This window comes from Bubalus bubalis, chromosome 9, assembly GCF_019923935.1.
Source record: "Bubalus bubalis isolate 160015118507 breed Murrah chromosome 9, NDDB_SH_1, whole genome shotgun sequence".
NCBI classification, from domain to species: Eukaryota; Metazoa; Chordata; class Mammalia; order Artiodactyla; family Bovidae; genus Bubalus; species Bubalus bubalis.
Genome location: NC_059165.1, coordinates 50,340,587 through 50,361,073, shown reverse-complemented (window position 1 = coordinate 50,361,073; position 20,487 = coordinate 50,340,587). Strand labels below are relative to the sequence as shown.

The 20,487-nt window shown below is 34.5% G+C and overlaps 1 protein-coding gene across 12 annotated transcripts in view; it reads right to left on the bottom strand.

The window, feature by feature from the left end:
* The window catches only part of CSNK1A1 (casein kinase 1 alpha 1), a 48,449-nt gene that overhangs the window by 4,435 nt on the left and 23,527 nt on the right, over positions 1-20,487 (bottom strand). The window contains exons 3-12 of one of the 12 annotated variants that reach the window (XR_006553304.1): positions 20,253-20,379; positions 16,951-17,049; positions 14,479-14,562; positions 10,459-10,598; positions 9,507-9,585; positions 8,490-8,564; positions 6,371-6,477; positions 5,179-5,327; positions 1,568-1,986; positions 369-811 (exon numbers count right to left, since the gene is read on the bottom strand). Coding sequence is in view for 9 of the 12 variants with exons in the window: in XM_025292434.2 (XP_025148219.1) it covers positions 1,934-1,986; positions 5,179-5,327; positions 6,371-6,477; positions 8,490-8,564; positions 9,507-9,585; positions 10,459-10,598; positions 14,479-14,562; positions 16,951-17,049; positions 20,253-20,379 (913 nt within the window). In the remaining 3 variants the exon portion in view is untranslated. Of the gene's footprint in view, positions 1-368; positions 812-1,566; positions 1,987-3,362; positions 3,446-5,173; positions 5,328-6,370; positions 6,478-8,489; positions 8,565-9,506; positions 9,586-10,458; positions 10,599-14,478; positions 14,563-16,950; positions 17,050-20,252; positions 20,380-20,487 lie in introns of those variants that run through there. The other 11 variants (XR_003111345.2, XR_006553305.1, XM_025292434.2 and 8 more) reach the window with 11 other exon arrangements.

Sequence of the window (20,487 nt, the reverse complement as noted above, 5' to 3'; positions counted from 1 at the left end):
AAAAAAAAAAAAAAGGCAAAATCAAAAATAGTGCTCAGTGTTTCTCAGCAGATCTAGAGGCAGTATGCACCTTGAGTATTAAGAATGGCACCACCAAGTTCTTTCCCTGGGAACTGCTCTCAGCCCTTAAGTTGCCACAGCTCTGAACTGTGTCAGCTAGCATCTAAGCATTATCTCAATTTATCAGCAACATGTATCCTAAGGTAACTGTTTTTTCGCTTTATGCCACTGTAGCTTTGGAAAAGTTTTAAGAACACCCTACTTTCAGGTAGAGGGCAAACCTGTACTATGCTGAATATCCAAACAGCTTTAAAATAAAAACCACTAACAAACTAAAAAGAAAACATAAGTTACATCATCAGTCAAAATATTAGAAAACTCTTTTGTCTTTAATAAGGGTAAGAATTATATCTGTTCATCTTTTTAATCTTATATTTGAAGAACTTCTGGGTTAATTAATGATTACAATTATTTAGGGACTGGTTAAAGGCTGGCCTAATAATATTCCTGGTAGAAGAGAGGAGTCAAATCCAGATTCAACTCTTCAGACGGGCCAATGGTAGGATGTTCAACCCAGAGATCAATGCTTCTCCGGTGAATTGTCCTAAAATGTTACAGATGTTTGTTTAGGAAAAATCTCAATAGGAGCATTCAGCAGGTATTCAATATTCAATCTTCGAGTATTCTTTTCCCCAGTGTGCATTAGTCCTTGGTTTATCTTGTAGTTGTTCAGGTGGTATCTCCTGGCTTCTCAAAGTCCAAAACCCATCTTCATCACAACAGTTAAAAAAAGGACTGAATCCATTTGTTCCTAAAAAAAAAAAAGAGGAGGAGGGAAAAGTTAAAACAAGGCTGGAGAACTAATGTGACAAATTCAGGAGTTAATAGCTATATTTAAGATTTAACAAATCTGCAAAAGGAGAAAAAATGCTCATTTGTATACAATTTACCAGGAGATTCTATCCCTCAGTCTGATATCTGCGAAGTATACATTTGATTCTATTTGTAAATTAACTTCATATTAACCTTTATTTTTCAATAGAATCACAAACTAGTTTAAAGAGATATTTATCTAATAGTAAGGCCAGGAAGTTTGTGATGAGCTTTTAAAATTTAGAATTCCTTAATAAGGTATTACTTTTAAAAATTAACTGACAAAAAAATTGACTATAATATTTATATTCACTATGAATGTCATTTATATTAATTAACTTTTTCCCTTTTCCTATAACACGCTTGTGCATTTTTTTTGTTTGTGCACAATCACAATCAAGCTTGGAGAATTCTGAATCAGACTGACAGTATAAAAGTTAAAGACAAAAACCAAAACTTCAAAGAAAGAAGAGCCACAATAATTCTTCCTTTTCCACAGAAACTAAAAAATGTATTCAGTTGGGAGAGATAAGGGAAACATTCTTATCACTACAAACAAAATAGATGACAACTTAGTATAGAGGGTTCACATCATCCTTACACTGCATTTTAAGACTGATGATCTGATTTCTTGTCTTTTCTTTTACGCAATTAATTCTGCTACAGATTTTGAAGGATGTGAATTTTAAAATACCTGTTACAACTGATTCCTTCCCCAACTGGTAGATGGTCTGCATTATACACCACCGAGTCGGCAGCACTGTGCTCTTCTAGGTCTTCTGACTGTTGTTCTAGGTCTTCTGTTGTTTCCAATCTGACAAGTTGAAAAGTTTGATAGGTCCAGCAAGCCTTAGAGATGTGGGCTTTAGATCATGTTAAATCAACTCTTAAGCAATCATCTTCATTTCCTGTTGGGTTATTTGGTTCTCTTTTCTCCAGCTTTATTGTCCGAGGTGAAAAAACACCTGATAAAAATTTCAGCAGCAGCTGAAACAGATGCAGTTCCCTGCCACTCCTTTGGATTGAGAGTATTCAGAGCAAAGCAGTCTCTCCAGATATTTCAAGGTCTTCCCCTGTGATCTGGTTTACATTGCTGAATGACCAGCCACGTTCCTAGCAGCAATTGGTGAAGCCAGAAAAAGTTAAACTGGACATAAATGTTAAGTGAAGCCCAGTAAATACTGGAAGATAATTCAAGGAAGATCATGGAGATGGAAAAATTATATCTAATCTATTAAATGCCAACAATTTGACATTCATTTACACTATGATACAATTATGCTTAGTAGCTAGTGGAATAGTAAACAGATGGGTTAAGATGATGAGAGTATTAGAATTCTGAGAGGATCCACCTTTGGCTTCACTACCTTCTGCAATCTTCCCCATCTCTGTCCTATACTAAAGAAACAGTGAACTTAGGTGAATTCTGAATGTCCTAAAAATATTTCTCTTTCCTTTACTATGTCTTGCTACTGCTGCTGCTAAGTCACTGCAGTCGTGTCCGATTCTGTGCGACCCCACAGACGGCAGCCCACCTGGCTCCCCCGTCCCTGGAATTCTCCAGGCAAGAACACTGGAGTGGGTTGCCATTTACTATGTCTTAAATGTCCTTAAAAGTACCTTCCCTATAATCAATACAGTTGAAGAAAAGGGAGTGGAAATGCATTTGGAACTGTACCAGATGTAAATCTTTTCCTCCTTAATGTGTATAAAAATAGTAATTATAGTCTTGTGGCACCTGAGCACTTAAAAACAGTAGCGATCACAGTCAGCTTTACAGGAGATGCTTTGTTTCTTAGTCTTTTGATGGCCTTTGCAATGGAGTATTTCAAAAGATCTTTTCTTTACAAAAGTAAATAAAGTCTACTACACATAGGAAGTCCATCTTAGCTAAGTCAGACTTTGAAGTCTTTGCACATTCCTAGTCAACTACTAAAACAAGTTATAGCTTTTGATGGAAGAAATACTAGATGTGAATTTTTCCAATATTATTATATAAAACATATTAGTAAAAGCTACTATCTGGGGGATTCCCCCTCCCCCAGGAATGCATGTGCCTGCAATACAGAGATTTACCTAAAGACGTACAGTAGGGAATCCTAAGAGAAGAGATGCCTTCAAACACCTTTATTACTTAGAAACTCCAGGCTTCACAGGGGATTTCTTACTGGATGACCCAGATAACGGAGTTGTGGGTAGAGATTACTTAGGGGGAATAGATTCTCCATTTCATGCCACCTTCAAACGTGCTATGCTTTCATGGCTTTATATATGGATGGGTTTGTGTAAGATTTGGTTAGGGCACTACGTTTTATATCCCAAATAAAACAAGTTAAAGAATTTGTTCTTAGTAGTCTGCGGTGGTATGTGGTATGTTTTATGAAACATCCATGTTTGTGTGGTATTTGTATAACCCCAGTGTCTAAGAGTGCTATGAAACTTGTACAAGATTTTAAGTTGCTTTTATGAAAAATGGCTAAAATACAAAATAAGGATCAAACTTCAGTTTAATTACAATTTTTTTCCAAGGAAACATACTAACTCAGCGGATCCAACTTCTCATCTTTTAGACCTGGATAAGGCAGGACAAAAATTCTGCTTGTTTATTGAATAAGAGACACAGTAAACTAACAACGAAACTAGCTCAAAATAAGGTTATTCTTTCTGAAGGCTGCTGAATGCCTGAAGTAAGATGTTCTAGGTCAAGTAAGATTTCAATCTAATTTTAGTTCTAGAAACTGTAACTTGTGATGATCCTATTATCCCAGCTAGCTTTAGGCAAAAATTTGTTTCATTTTGTAAAAAAAGCACAAATATACTGTAGGTGTCAGGTCCTCAGTTTAGAGAGTCTCTGTGGTCTTACCTAAATGGCAGAACTGCTTCTTAGCAATACTAGCTAGCTACCTACCTCATTAAGAAATTGTTGACACTATGATTAGAAAGGGACAATTAAATCCCAACTATGATGCAGAGGCAGAGCACTGGACAAGCATTAGTGTTTGCCATCTCTAAGAACTCCCACTACATCAAACTTTCAACTCCGGATCCTTCCCAAATACAGAAACATGGAAGTGAACGACCTCAACTTCATTCTAATAGATGAGCTGCTGGGATGAGGATGACATCAGTTAACTATACTACTTGAACAGTATCCTCAGATTAGAGCCTGTTTTTATATTACAAAATTTTTAAAATTCAACACTAATAACACGGACCAAAAAGATCAAGTTCAGACTAGAGCAGTCATTCAGAAATCACATAATTAGAAACAACAAACAACAAAAAAACCCCAAACAAACCTTATCCACCCACTACACTTTTAGGAAGTAGGCAGGTATCAGGAGTTAAGGCCCAGAAAGGGGAAAAGAAAAACAGACAAAAAACACAGGAATTGAACTGTGTGACAACAGTGATAAGAAATGGTACTGTGTCCTAACAGTTCTACTCCTTAGAGGTACTAAGAATGCCAGAGAGAGAAGGGAACTAGACTAGCAGCCAAGTGGCATTCGCCCCAGTTTTCCTTTTTTTCCAATTTGCAAGGAGTTAACTGCAGAATTCAGTTCTACAGTAGACCCCCTTTAGATCTTAAGTATTTGTACAATTTAAAAAACTGAAGCCCTAAGGAAAAAAATCATTTTAAGAACACATGTTGGTAAATAGCAACTAAAAACAAAAGAGATTTATTTTTGTGATGAGAAAGGATGTGTCGAGCTTTTCAGTTATTTGAGCATTTAAGAGAGTAAATGAGGTGCTCTGCAACTGAGAAGACAGACACTCCGGGGGCAATGCCAGACTCTACCCTTGAAATTAGATCATGTTCTCAATGTTCCATTTTAAATGCTAAAGCATTAACATGCAGAAAATTCTTAACACTGTTAGTTGAAAAGTCAAAATACCATGGCTAACCAGATTCATTATTAAAAATCAACAAGTGTTAGGTCTAGGATTTTGGATTGATTGATTATACCATATTCCCAACACCGAATGTTTATTTTGGAAAGGGTTAATGAATGAGTAAAAAAGATGCAATTGTTAAAAATGACCCAAAATCCCAAGAGAAATGATATAATATACACACATATATGTATATACAAATACATATACATATATATATGAACAAGGACATTTGGGTTTAAAGTTAGTAGTCAAATTTTCCAAGGACGTCTTTTTTTAACAACAAAGAGCCAAATTTTTATGTATTTTAAAACCACCTCCTCGATCTAACACTGTTAGAAATGGAAGAATTACCCAATTTTGTGTTTAATTTTTTTTCCCTGTAACGTCACTTGGTTCTTGGCTACTAACCTTTCATGTTACTCTTGGTTTTGTCAGTTTGCTTGCCTGTGGGGGTTTGGGCCTGCTGACCCTGCCCACTTGAAGAGGCTGCCTGCTGTGCTGCTTTCTGCTTTAACATTGTCCAATCAAATGTGTAGTCATATTGGTGATTCAGGGTCCTAGAAAATATAAAATTATGTTAATCCATTAACAACAAGGTCCAATTTAAATGCTCTACTGAACTTTCCAAACAGTGAGAGCATTTTTTTTTTCTTTTGTGGTAGCTCCTGTAAGATTTCTTTCCCTATAGTTGACTTCCTTTTTGGTTAATTAATTCTACTTTTTATGCATTATGATTGGAGGGAAATGTCACCACTTTGGTCTGCTGTATTCATGAATACTTAAATCCTCTCCCTTTTTAAAAAGAAGCTGCCTCTGAACTTTTTTGAAAGGAGCAGGAGAGTGGGAATGAAGGGCAGCATGAGGGAACTCCCCAGTGGTCCAGTGGTTAGGGTTCCGTGCTTCCACTGCCAAGGGCGGTTCCACCCCTGGTTGGGAACTAAGATCCCAGAAGCTGCTCTGTGCGGCCAAAAAAAAGGAGGAGGGCAGCATGAACAACAAAAATACTGAGTCAAGCTATCAGTTATCTGGGGGAATATATATAACAGGATGGTACCCCCTGAAGACAAATCAGAGTAGACATGGAACTGTTAAAGTTTGAGAGAGAGATGTCTATGCTGACTTTGTCTATGCAAGACTTTTGTAGGATTACAGCATTATCCCTAATTCTTCTCTTCCAACTAAGATTTTTGCGTCACGTGTACTTTATTTTTCCTTTTTGTTCAAGACCAATTATGGGTTGTTTACCTAGGGACCCGAGAGTTTGGGCCTACATCTACAGTATCATAAACTTTGTCTGATATTTTAATTGTTATTCATTTTGGCATTAAACAGGATTCTCTACCAAGTTGGAGAGTCCCCAGTTCCAACAACAGTTACTTGTATCTAATACTTACATTCTACTTTGAGCATGATTCAATGGTTTCTCCATCCGAAACTACAACACTTCAAGGACATTTGGAAATAGAAAAATGTCAAACTCAGTTCCTTAACATTTCATTAATATTGGTTAGATCCACTTTTATCTGCTACTTGTCAGAACAGGTACATTGAGTGGATTGAACTAATTTCCCTCACCGGAGTTTATAGTCTTAAAACTGACCTGAAAAGAATGCGGAATAGCTGCCTCAGGTACATGTAATCCGGGGCTTCCTCAAAGCGCAGCCCACGACAATAGTTTAAGTACATGGCAAATTCTGCAGGAAATCCCTATAAGTTCAAGAGTTAAAACATAAAATTAAAAACAATTATATGACTTGTTATCCACATGAATTTAACAGAATTTCATCATCCAGACCACCTTATTATGTGTAGTATCTTTTAGTACTGGTAAAGGAAATGTTTATCCTTTTCTTACAGTATCAGGTTCTTAAATAATTTAGATATCACACTTCTTAACCTATTAGTTTATCAACATCCAGTAACTGGATGGCAACAAAGAATAACTAAAATGAGGGCTGTCATGTTCTTTGCCAGAACAGGACAATGAATGGGTACTCTTTCTCCATTCTGAAATTACTTTTAAAAATAGTAGTATAGACCTATATTAACAGAGAAGTAAAACCACCAAGAGTGCAATCAATCATACAGAGCAATCAAAATTATGATACAGATCAATCCAATGCTTCATCCTATGAATAAACTGGGTTTATATATTTTTTCCTGTAACTGTTATCATATTGCACATACACATATTCTCTTTTCCATCAAAAGAAATCCATTAAAACATTCTTCTATATTATTTCCAACCTCCCCATGAACTATTTAGAAGTTCATGGCTGGATATTATTTGACCTACTGAACATATCCTAATTAACCTGTTCCCTATAATTGGACATTTGGAGGATTCCAGTTTTTCTCTATTATACTAATAAGTACATCTATGGATATAAACTTTTTCCATGTTCGGTTTCTCAGCAAAGATTCTCAAAGATGTATATAAACATTTTTTAAGGCTATAGATATTAGTCACCAAAAGGATTTTGCCATTAGGAATGTAGAAATGCAAACTATTAAAACAAAAACTCCCAAGTCTCTTCCCCTTGAGTAAATGTGAATACAAAGGGCAATGAATTACAGAGGCAGTCTCTTCCCACAACCTTATGGTTTTGAGAAATTTCTCATATACAGAAGGTAGGATAGAATGTGTATACCTATAACATTTATTTTTATTGATTATACCGATAGAAACAAATTTAATTTTTACAAAGTACTTTTATGTTATTTCATTTTTTGGTGGACAGTTTTTAAAAATCTCGTAACAGAGCTTTTCACTTTTTAACATACATTCAAAGTCTGTATTAATAGTGTTCCATATTTATCATATGAACTTGCTTTTACAAAAGAAAACTACCAACGTAAGTGTTACCTGGTAAGTTATTTGGGTGAAATATAACATAATGACTATTTTACTCATTAGCCTAAAATTTATTTCATAATTTAAAACAAAGACTCTCAGAAAGGGTCTTATTTTCTCAACCCATCCCCTCCATTCCTGCAGATATGCAGAAAAGGTGAGAGCCAATTTGTAGGTGGCGAGAGACATAAAGACATCACCATTTTATACCCTTCCACAAAATACAATTTCAACTCATGCTGATTTCTCCCTTCTACCAGACAAATATATAATTATACATTGTTTCCTAATTATTTCAGGTATGCAACTGTCACAAAGATGACCATGTGGTCTTCTTTCTATGGAAGAGACATCATGATACAAGTATCTTTCTATTCTCAACTAACATGCTTCTGTCTATAATGTTTGAGATTTCAGAGAAATGAGCCTGATTCAAACCACCATCTATATACTACTGGACACTTCTTATTTTTGGATTGTTCTAATCTGCTTGCCTTTGTTTCTCTAACTCCTCAATATGCCAATTGTGGATATTCTTTCTTCTCTGGCACCAGCTTAGGAATAAGGAGAATATTTCTTAATTGAATTTTCTCACAGATCGGTGAGGTTCTATTAGGTAAGTTTACCTGCTCTCTTATTTTTCCTCTAATTTAAAACGGATCATAGCATGTAAACCAGAAACAATTATTTAAAATGACTCATATGTTCAAGTCATTCTTAAAGATACCAAGAATCAACCAAAAGTAAAGTTAAAACAGTAACAGCTACTCAATAGGAAGTTTAAGTTCTGAGGCTGGGAAATAAACTGTTCCTTTTTGGTTTTGGATCATTTATATTTTTAAACAAATCATCAGTGTACACTTACCTTACATAAAACTTCAACGGGTGTGGACATCTTCTTTTCGCTAATTTTTTCATATTTTTGCTTTTTTGTTGCAGCCTGTGGAGAATAAGAATCAAACCACACAGACATACTCAATATTATGAAAGATTCTTTTAGTTTAACATATTACACATAAAAGTAAACTTGAGATTCAAGAGGAATCATAACCTAGGGAAAAGAGGAATGAAAGCATAATACATTTAAAACTTTCCCCCTAATCTGTTAACTTTTCATATGACTTTCTGCTTCCACAATGTTTTTAGCTAATAGCAAAGAGTGAGTCTAACAGGAACATCAAAATGTATGATTTAAGTAGAAATAGTGAAGTCGCTCAGTCGTGTCTGACTCTTTGCAACCCCGTGGACTGTAGCCTACCAGGCTCCTCCGTCCCTGGGATTTTCCAGGCAACAGTACTGGAGTGGATTGCCATTTCCTTCTCCAGGGGATCTTCCCAACCCAGCGATAGAACCCGGGGCTCCTGCATTGTAGACAGACGCTTTACCGTCTGAGCCACCAGGATAGGGGTTAAGTAAAAATAGGTGGAGTCAAATTTTAAATTAGATTTCTTAACCCATATTCAGCAAGGGCAAAGGTATAAGCAGATCAATACCAAATAAATGTGCCCATCATTTAGTTAACATTCACAACTGTTGTTACTTTTCCAGTGTAAAAATATTCACATTGGATAAAGCTACCCATACAACACCGAGCAATGTGTCAAGTTTACAGGTGCTCAATAAATATACAGACTATTTACCTTGAAAGAACCAATAAAGTACCTAAATAGTCATTAAATTCTGGAACACAGTAATTTATCATTAATTTACGAATACAAAAGTAATGGCAAAACTCCTAATTAATGGAAACAAGTAAAATGTTAGGACAATTAAATAATATAGAATTACTGGATAAACTAGTTCTACCGTACATAAAAGTAGACATTTTCAACATAATGGCAACACACTAAAACAAAAAGCAGGCAATTTGAATCTGGTTTACCTTTAGTCCTTGCCATGGCAGGCTGGTTCTATTAAAATACATCAAAACATATCCTAATGATTCCATGTCATCTCGGCGACTAGAAAAGAAAATGTAAATTTATAAGCTGAAGCTATTATGAAGAACATGTGAAAGAAAGCCAGGTATACAAAGAGAAATATTCCCAAGCAAGGCAAGAGAATAATTTGGTATCATGAGCAAGTAATTTTTAAAAGTTCCTAATGGGTTACTTCTAAACAAAATTTTCTCATAGAATCCAAAATTATAAAATCCAACATGATCCTGCAACTTAACTTTTACAGAGAAAAAAGAATTTAGCTAAATAACTTTCTTCTCATGAAATCCCCTAACCTGGAAGTGTATGATTTGTCATTTCTACGCTTATTTTAAAGGACAAAAAGAAAAAGCATTGACAAAAGATGAAAGCAGAAGAAAAACTAGAATTTTTCAAGTCAAAAAATAGAAAGAGCACAGAAATTATGACCATGTTTAAACTAAATCCTTTATGTAGGGGTGGAAGAGGAGAACAGAGGATGGTCCACCAATGAAATTTTGATTCATTAGTTATCATGTAATATTTTCCATATAAAAATAACCAATACATTCTTTCCCCAAACTCAGCTTGCATCACTAATATATAAAAAGCACAAGATCACCATTAAGGAAAAAAGTATTGTTTTTAGCTGCAAAAATAAAGCTGCCTTTACACTTCTAACTTCCAAGGTGCAATATTTCCTCCCCAAGAGACAAGTTACAACAAAGAAAACAAAAGGCCTCATTTAATTGGCTTCTCTGCACCGTCTACAGAAGCAGGTTAAAGGATTAATAAGTGTCTTTCAAATCTTCAGCCAAGAGACATCTTTAGATATTGTAAGAAACTAATTAAAATATTTAAAAAACCCATCAATGGCTTTTGCTATAGATTTGATAAATGCATTCATTCCAAACTCACCTTTGTTCAATACCAAGATGTGCATTGATGCTAGCATACCGAGCAGTGCCAGTGAGATTTTTATCTTCTCTGTATGGTATGTGTTGTCTTGTCCTGTTGTCTCTGTACTTTTTGGCCAAACCAAAATCAATAAGGAATAACTTTAAAAGAAAATAAAGAGACATTAGATTCCCAAGCTTACTCAGTCAAACTGCTTATTTATTAAATGGCATTTATTCTATTTTTTTCAACTATATCAAAATAAAGCATTGTAAGCAGAACAGATAATGAACAAACTTAACATTCCAATAAGCTTTTACTACACCTCATCAATAAATCAGGTTTTAAAAAAATACAGTTACATCAAACAGTTGATCCCTGTCAGCTGAACAATTTCACAGGCCAAGCTCATTATACATTCAGAAGCCTGTCTCTGGAACCTCCAATGTAGTGGAGAAATGTACACGTGCTCGATAGCAGAGTTGCTGACAAGTGTGCTGTGTGCCATAATGAAGCCTGACATCCTGTTACTAGTGGTAAACAAGCAGGGGGGTAAAAAAAGAAAAAAAAACTAGACATAAGCCACCTGGAACTCTTCCATTCTACAAAGGCCACTCTTTAGTATGCCAACAGAATGCTCATTATCTGAAATAAGACAACTCTCAAAGTTTGATATTGACAACAAAACCAGAATTTTTATTTATAATAAATGAGTACTTTAAAACAAGCATACATTTCATTTTATTCCCAAATGACATTCACACATGTGATCAGCTTAAGCTTCTGGAAAATATAACAAGTTGATCTATTACTTAAGTCAAGGTGGCTTACAATTAGCAACTTAAATGAGCTAACTAAAAACCAAAGTATTAATAGTATTTCAAAACAAAATAACATTTAGTGCTGTTCCGTTTATATGATACACAGGGAATAAGATGCTCATTTATAATATAGCTAATTTTTAGAAATAATTCAGGTTTATTCTCCATGATTAAAACTTTTATAAGAAGAACAAAAAAAAGCAGAAGTATTTTTAGGGGAAAAAACCCAAAATATGTTCATATTTACCTACCTTCTAAAGCAAAATAATCTTAACTAAAAACTTTATTTAGCCTTTACCATAAAATCAATTATTGAAGTTATGCCTACAAAATTTATTAAGCAAAGCAGATCTATGTGCTCTTATACTATGTGGCCCTACACTATTCTTTTCTAGTTATACCTCAATTTGGTACTTTTTCTTCCTATTAGGCTGACACTGGGCCCCTTCTGCTACAGTTTACAGTGTGTGATGTACTGGGAAACATGATCTGTTAGGGTCTGCCTCAAAAAATAAATAAAGCAAGTTATTGATTTAAGTGGAAAAGATACCACCAAGTGCTTCTTTTAGAAAGATGAAAATACTTATTGAAGGCAGGCACTACAATCTAGCCTCAGTTAGACACTGGGTAGGAAAGACTGAGATTTGTGCTTCTGTAACTATGTTAACATTGAAATACTTATTTTCATCTAGTCTATTACAAAGAATAAAGATTAAATTATTAAATACAGATTTAATAATGAAAGTTCTTTAGTATGATTAAATGATTGAACAACTGAGTTACTATAAAATAGGAACAGAGAAATTAATGCTATAAATCACTAAGAGAAATAAGAGACTTAAAAGTATGAGCTTTAAGTTTCTTTTGATATGAAAACTGGCTCAGTACTCAAATATTAAAATGAGCAATATATACGTCTGGTAAGCAAAACAGAATCCATGACTAAGTTCTACAGATTCACAATGAAAAGAAAACAAGGAAAAACAAACACAAAAGGACACCCACTTTCACAGCATTTAAAAACTATCTCTAAGAATTATGTGAGTTATGAATAAAAAGTGATTGGGACCGATTTTCTTCTAAGGACTATCTTCTGAGATTGCTTTCCTTAGTACTCCAAAATGGAGGAGGAAACAATAGCCAACTCTGAGATGGTTAAGTCTGCCAGTGACATTCATGTCTAGATTCAACAGCTTCATGTGCAACTCAATAACCACTTTCTTAACAACTAGAAGACTCTGAGAGTTCTTTCCTTCCACAACTCTAAAGGACAAAATCTAACTTATCAAGGAAACAAAAATGAAACACTATCTTCTTAAGTATCTGAGTCTTAGTATCAAAGTAAAAAATTACAAAGCAAATGAATTTAAAATTTTCTCCTCCTATAAAAACTGGAAATAAGTCAGGGAAAGTAATGTCACTGATAAACAGGTATTCCATTTGAAGAGCAAAACAACTGAAAACTACTTAAAAATTTAAAAGTTTAAATCTCTTTATAGTTCATTATCTAATGGTACCTATTCATGCATGCTTCTTTAGTAGCTCTCCATGCATCGAATTTAAAATGAATAAAAACATACATAAATGGGAAATGTTTACATGCAACCATGTGATACCAAGGATACAACCAAAATAGCCGCAGATATGTAAAACCAAACAAGGAAAAGTCAATATCCAATGTCATAAAATAATGTATTTTTATAGGTCTGCATATACAAAGGAGACATCTAAACTCTTTGGTGGTCAAGCTGCCTTTCTGTGGATTTTTAAACTACATGTTCAAAAATTTGTGCCTGTTTTAAAGAAAGCAGCATATTCTTCAAAGGCACATGGAAATGAGTTAATGTTGGGTATAATGGGATAACTCATTCAGCAGAGGTGTATTTTCTTCAGAAATACTAATGCCAATTTCAGGTTTTGGTATTTCAACCATTTTTCTCTTCACCAGCAGTCATATTTCCTTGCCCTTTCAAGAATTCACAGGAACACTTTTCCTTATAACCCAGAAAACCTATAAGTAATTATGCTGTAAAGTATGAGTAAAATGTGTGAATGTATATGGATAAGAAAAAACAGGGCAATAAAGTCGCCTTACAATGTACCTAATTACCCACCATTCTCTCTCTGCCCAGTGAAGATCTAGTTACCACAGTTGGTTATTTCTTTGTCTGTGAATAATAATAAAATCTAATTTCTAAAACCTTTTTAACAGCAGGAGAACATAGTTCCTGATATAAAGCTGGGCAGTTTGGAGAAGGATTAAATGATAGCCCAGATGATACATGTGGTTTAATAAGGAAATTATAAAGTATGCTCACACATCAAATGCAAATTTTTTCCTTTTTTGATACTTATGTCAACACTTACTTCTCAGTGTATACTACTGATAAAGATTCATTCATTCAGGAGCTTCAAAAATTAAGTACCTAGGTGGTGCTGATTTTTTAAAAATTTATTTTCCCTTGTTTATCTGAAAATTCATACAGTAAATAAAGCCAGCTTCTCCATAGTAAATGAAGAGTAAGTGAAAAATTTCCTTACATTAAAAAAAAAAACAACTTAGAAATATTGAGTGTTTTATCTAGCCTGCCAAACATAAATCATTAGGTTATACATCTGTTTATCTTATTTATGTGTTATTAATGGTAATTGATATCAATTATGTTATCATTAGAATGCAGTACATTCTAGTTCTAGAGCATATAATGTTCTTTAAGCATTTTATGCTACTTGGTTGAAGATGAGAGAATTCTCATACTGAAGCAATCAATTCTAAAAAAAACTAGATCTGAAATCTGATCTACACAACTCCTAAAGTTCATTAGGGAATGGGAAGAGTTGAGGCAGAATATCATCATTCAGCAGTGATGCAACTCCAAATTATTTTTTAAAAATTGAACAGTCTATCTTAAATCTAGCATTAGCTAAACAATATCAATTTTAGACCAACATATCTCCTCTTGTGGATGTTAGAAATCTAAACATAATCCTGTTTTCATTTAGGTTTTCTCTAAGTTTTACAAGCTTTAAGCAAAAGCCATAAAGAAATATCTTAGTAATGTTATATGTTTGCCAAGTATGTCTGAATAATGCCAACGTTAAGAGGTGCTTGAGCAAGATCTATATTCTCCAGAATTAAAACAAACAAAAATAATCAAACAATAAGAAAGAAAAGCACATGAATTTGGGATTGAGGTTGGAATAGGAGACAGTTTCAGACCTGGTTTAATCCTGAGAAAGATGGGTCCTGAGAAGTACTAACAGTCATGCTTCTTTTCCTCTTCCCCACTGGAGATTCTAAACACTAAACAGACAATAGAGGGTGGCAGTGCATCAAACAGTATTGCTTACATTGCAACAATGGCCGGCGCAGACAGGCAACACCGAGGCATTAGAGAAAGAACAGGGTAGCCAAATGCCATCCTTCTTCCACCAAGCACTGTAGGTTCTCACTTTTCCAAATAAGAATCACATGCTTAAGAACATTTGAATTCTGGAAAGTACTCAGGTTTTTAATGCCACTATATTGTGTCACTGCCTGAAACAGGGATAGCAATGGTGACATTTGGCTCTTTAATTTTTTAATACAAAACAGGGAATTTGGATCTGCAATCTTTGGTACCACAATCTGCCCTTCCCCTAAAAAAAGATTGCACAGGGGGGAAAAAATCTTCAGTAAGGAAGAGGTAGAAGGCATTTAGTCACCTTAAAATTTATTTTCATAAGCATGCAGGGATGATTACTGGAAGAGTTGAGCAAATTCACTACGGTTGGAGTAACTACTCCTAAATATCAAATTCAGAACAATTTTCCAAATAAGAAATTTGATTTTAAAAATCAACCTCAAATGCCCCCCCACCCCCAACTCTACCCACAAATAGAAAACTACTACAACGAGCTGACCAAAGAATCCAGTATCATACAACTGGCATATTTCAAACTACAATACAGAAAACACTAAAAACCAACTACATAAACAAACACTAACCTAAAATGTTCAAGAACAACATTCAGATTCTTAGGTAAAACACTGTACTTCTAACCCTAGGGTCTCTCTGAATCTCTGTAACAGCAAAGCAATTTCACAATCTTCTTTTTAGTATCTCTAAAAGAGGACACAAGATTCTAAAAAGGTTTACATATCACTGGGCAACCTGGATTTCCTAACACAACTAAGTGATTAATAAGCTATTTGGGGCAGGGTGGGGAAGCAAAGACATCATCTGGACTATCATTAAGTTTAAGACAAACCATGTACTGCAACATCAACATGCAGAACATGGATTACATGAGGATAGAAGGTCTTTAGCAGGAAGAAAATGGGAAGAAAAGGCTGGGAAATGGTCAAAAGATTAGGGTCATTCTGACAAAACTGCCTGCCAAAATTAAGACTAGTAATAGTTCAATTAAATTACCAGGTTTTAAAATAACAAGAACCTGGATGCTTCAAAGAGAGAAGCCACATAATATTTAAAAAAAAAAAAAGAAAAAAGATGTGACTTGGGAATGGCACGAAAGGTTACATGTAGATTTAAACACCTTCTATCATTTAAAGCTCAGCTTTCAAGAAAAATAAAATTTAACTCCTAAAACCTGGTCAGACCAACATTAATGTCTCACGCATTAACAAATAATACCACTTCTAATGGTAATGGCTCCAAGTTGGCATTCATACAGGCAAACAAAGGTAAACATTTATACCTAGACCTAAAAACATCAAACATTCCCTAATGACTAAATAAAATAGGAATGTTCCTTCCAAAAACAAAACAAAACAAAAAACACAAAAAACCCCCAAGTTGTCCTGAAGTTGAGAATTTCTATCAGATCGTCAGATCATAACATGCTTAGTGCATTGCCAATGCTGCCTGTCTGCCCGAGCTCAACAATTGAAAATAAAAGCAATTCACTCAGTAAAACTAATCATTGCAGAAAATTGTCAACACAATTAGTTTCTAACTGCAATCATGCGTCACTGGCTAAAACCCAATCACCCCGTAAGTTCAACCATTCTGTGGCCCCCAATGAACACTAATTTCATTGTATGAAAGTTCATTTCACTTGTCTACACTTTCCTTTGAACAGGAGAGAAGAGGGGTGGAGACCCCACTCAACTTGGCACCCAAATAAACTGTCAAACTACTTTTGAAACAGGTCCAAAAGTTATCCTTTTGAATACACAAATCCAAGGACTGAAGAATTCTCATTATCAACCTTGCTCAGTCAGCAAATGTTAACGCCATGGTGACAGATGGGTGGGACAGTGGTTCCCACACTGGCACAAGCACATATATTGCAAAAACCCACACTTCAGAAAGAAAGGTTAAAATCTGATTTTTAGCATTCAGGAAGAAAAGTATATGGGTATATGGGTTTTTTTGTTTGTTTGTTTGCTATTCGAATGAATGAAAAATAGATACAATAATATAGATGATTACATTTCATTATAAAGCCCTTGGAATTTCATATTTCCATATAAATAACTAACTTTGGTTGGGTTAAGTTGGAGATAATGTATTTCAAGTTACTAAGTTAATGGATTATCCTTCGAGTACAATCTTTCAAAACAATTATCAATAGCAAATTCAACTTACTATGACTTTTTAAAAGACAAAAAGTTCACCAAAGTTTATCAAAGCAATTCTTGGAAGTTTTATTCTTTGTTCTTTCATGCAAAGAACATGTGACTAACCTTATTACAGTGACGCCCAATACCCATTAGGAAGTTATCTGGTTTAATGTCTCTGTGTATAAAATTCTTTGTATGCACATATTCGATTCTACTGATCATCTGGAAAAAAAGGGGAAGAGAGAAAATCAAGTTAAGTGATTTGCACTAAGAAACAAAAGAAAGCAACATACTGTGTCTCAATTATTTCAATATGTCAATCATTTTTCAAGATCACAAGTATACTTTATTAACTTTATTTAGAGTTCAAAAAGACAATGCTAGACAAAACGAAAAAGGACAACCAGCTCTGTGTTTACCTCCAGACTAATGGATATACAAGCATAAACCAGCAGTTTCCTTTGAGCTTATTCTTTCAATATGAATGATTACAAACATGACAGAACCTAACCTGATAGAAAGAACGGTTTTTTTAATTATAGAAGTAATAAATTTAGAATTGTTTCAGTTGTTGAAAATTATATAAAGTAAATGTCAATACTATGCCCCTTGAGGTACCTAGTATTACTCAGATCTATTTTTATTCTCTTCTATATGTACACACACAAACTTATATGTGCTTCAGAGTACAGGGATGTTGACCAATTGACAGATACAGTTATACATTGTTATTGCTTTAAACTAAAATAGAAGTAGTCTACTCATTTTATTTTTGTTCACTTGTTTTTAACTAATTCTATCCCAAACATTTCTGGAAGTTGGTACCATACAACGTAAACATGTAACTTTTATACAAATGGGGACATATACATGCTGGGTTTCCTTTCTGGCATGCTTTTCCGACTCTCCCATGATTTTTTTCCATATATGTATGATCATATCCCAAAACTAACAAACACGGCATTATAACAAGCTTTTCTTAGTTTCCTGGAAATTCTGCCAAGTCAAGTGGTATGGTCTTACCATTCTTTTTAATGGTGATAAATATTCTATGGCATAGATGGAAGTACTCCCCAATTATCCCAGCTCACAGTATTAATGCTCATTATTTCCAATATTCTCTCAACAATAACACTAATATACTTATATATCCTTATCTACTAGCACTTCTATTTCTATGGGTTATAACTCCATCATTGCAGGGGGAGTTGCTGCTTTGAAGGCAAACTGATTGCCTTCAAAATAGCCTATAACAGCTCATTTTTTCAGCACTAGTGTTTTTTTCCCACTAGCAGTTATCTCAGTTTTTTCTAAATCTTGCCCATTTTCACAGGTACTGACTTCACTTGTAATTTCATAACAGTTAAAAAACCTGCTCACTTTTACTGACCTTCTGGACTTAGTACTGTACTGTGAAGTCAATCCATACTTTTCCATTATTTTTTTGGCTTGTCCTTTTCTTGTCAGTTTTTAAGAATTCTTTGCATACAACAGACAATCTTTTTATCAGTCATTTGTTACGTAAACAGATTTAAACTTTTTCTTCTGTAATAGTTTAAATTTCTAAGTTTTATCAATTATGTCTACCTTTTCCATAAAATAAAAGTTGTATTTGAAAATGTTTTCCATGTCCAAAGGCTGCCAACATTATCTTTCTGCCCATATGTTTTTGCTCTTCTCAGTAGTGTACGTCAGGACTCTATTTTTACTTGCCTGCATTTTCTCTAGAGTTTTTATCACCAAGGATATAAATTCTAACTCTTATTCCTCTACCTTGGCAAATGGCTTGTGAAGGCAAATTGTAATCTCTGGTTTAAACTATACACTCAAGGAAGAAGATGTATACAATGTTCAAATACCATCTTTAGGTACAGCAGCAATTCATATATTAAATAAGTAAAACAAAACATTTGTCTCACTTTTTGTACCAGTCAAGTACATAAAGTATTTGTTCTAGCCAAGTAATACTTATCATTAAACTATGAGTATTCACTCACAGGGGGAAGGTCAGGCACAAGATAAATTAATAGCACAAACTACAGACTACTCAAGTGTTGCCTGTCATTTACAGAGCAAGACTCAGCTGGTTCTTTTTTAAACAAATGCCTTCCTACAACCCCCTTCCCTAAAGTACATTATTTCTCTGATGTTACCAGAGTATCCAATATAGACTTTTACGACAGAACCTGTCCATTTTTCTCCACTAACTCTATGTTACAAGAGGGAAGAAACTAGCTCTTATTTTTTGTACACTCCAGTGCTAAGTACAGTTCAGTTCAGTCGCTCAGTCGTGTCTGACTCTCTGCGACCCCATGAATTGCAGCACGCCAGGCCTCCCTGTCCATCACCAACTCCCAGAGTCCACCCAAACCCAGGTCCATCGAGTCAGTGATACCATCCAACCATCTCATCCTCTGTCGTCCCCTTCTCCTCCTGCCCTCAATCTTTCCCAGCATCAGGGTCTTTTCAAATGAGTCAGCTCTTTGCATCAGGTGGCCAAAGTATTGGAGTTTCAGCTTCAACATCAGTCCGTCCAATGAACACCCAGGACTGATCTCCTTTACAGTGGCAGATCCTGAATAATGTTCACTGCATGTATGCCTATATGTTACTGAGCCTACAGAATACAAACTCTTATTAAGATTCACTCACATGTCAGTTAAAGCATATTAAGAAGTCATGTTTTATGCAAGGTCCTTGACATTCACATTTACCTGTTATCTTTGACCATAATATCTGTTTCTTCAAGGTCTGTTCCTGACCCCATTCTCCCATCTTAAAATTCTTTAAAACTGGTTTTCTTTTTTATTACCTTTAGCTAAAAAAATAAATCTAGCCTTGGGCTTTAAAACAATTTCATCTAACCTCAATCAATGCATAAATCCAATTCATGACATAAAAATTTCCATGATTTTGCTTAAATATTACCAACAGCTGAGAATCCTGTAAGAAGCATCTACTTGGTCAAAAACTGTTCATTAAATTACTTCAGTACCTTATTTTCCTCAAAAATATACCTTTTATAAGGGTTCAACACATAATACCATTCAATTTGCTTAATCAAAATTTCAATATATACATATTTATTTATATTTGCACAGACACTCCCAAAATCCTTTCTTCAAACAAAATCTTACAAAGAAACCTGTTATACTCAACACTAAAACAAATACACTATATGATGGGAGTAGCTCGAAAACTCTTAGTCTATAGGTGAATAATAAACCAGTGTAATTCATTTTTGTCTTATACCACAGGAAAACATCTACAAGACTTATTAGAGTAACAAACTTGAATGACTATACTTTTAACCCAAGAATTATTATACAGGATTATAATACTCTGGTTTCTACACTGAAATTATAGTTAAGTAGTACTAAACAGTAGCATTTCTTAGCTTTTATTCTCATAGAAGTTTCACATACCTGGTCAGCTAACATAAGTACAGTTTTCATTGTGAACCTTCTTGAACAGAAATTGAAGAGGTCTTCAAGGCTGGGTCCAAGAAGATCCATAACTAGCACGTTATAGTCTTTTTCCTGACCATACCACCTAACAAAGAGGGAAAGAGGAAGGCGTTATAAAAAGCTGATTATCACTTAACATCATCAAATTTTAAAAATGTAAGATAGTTTCCCTCTAGGTTTTTATTTAAGGTTG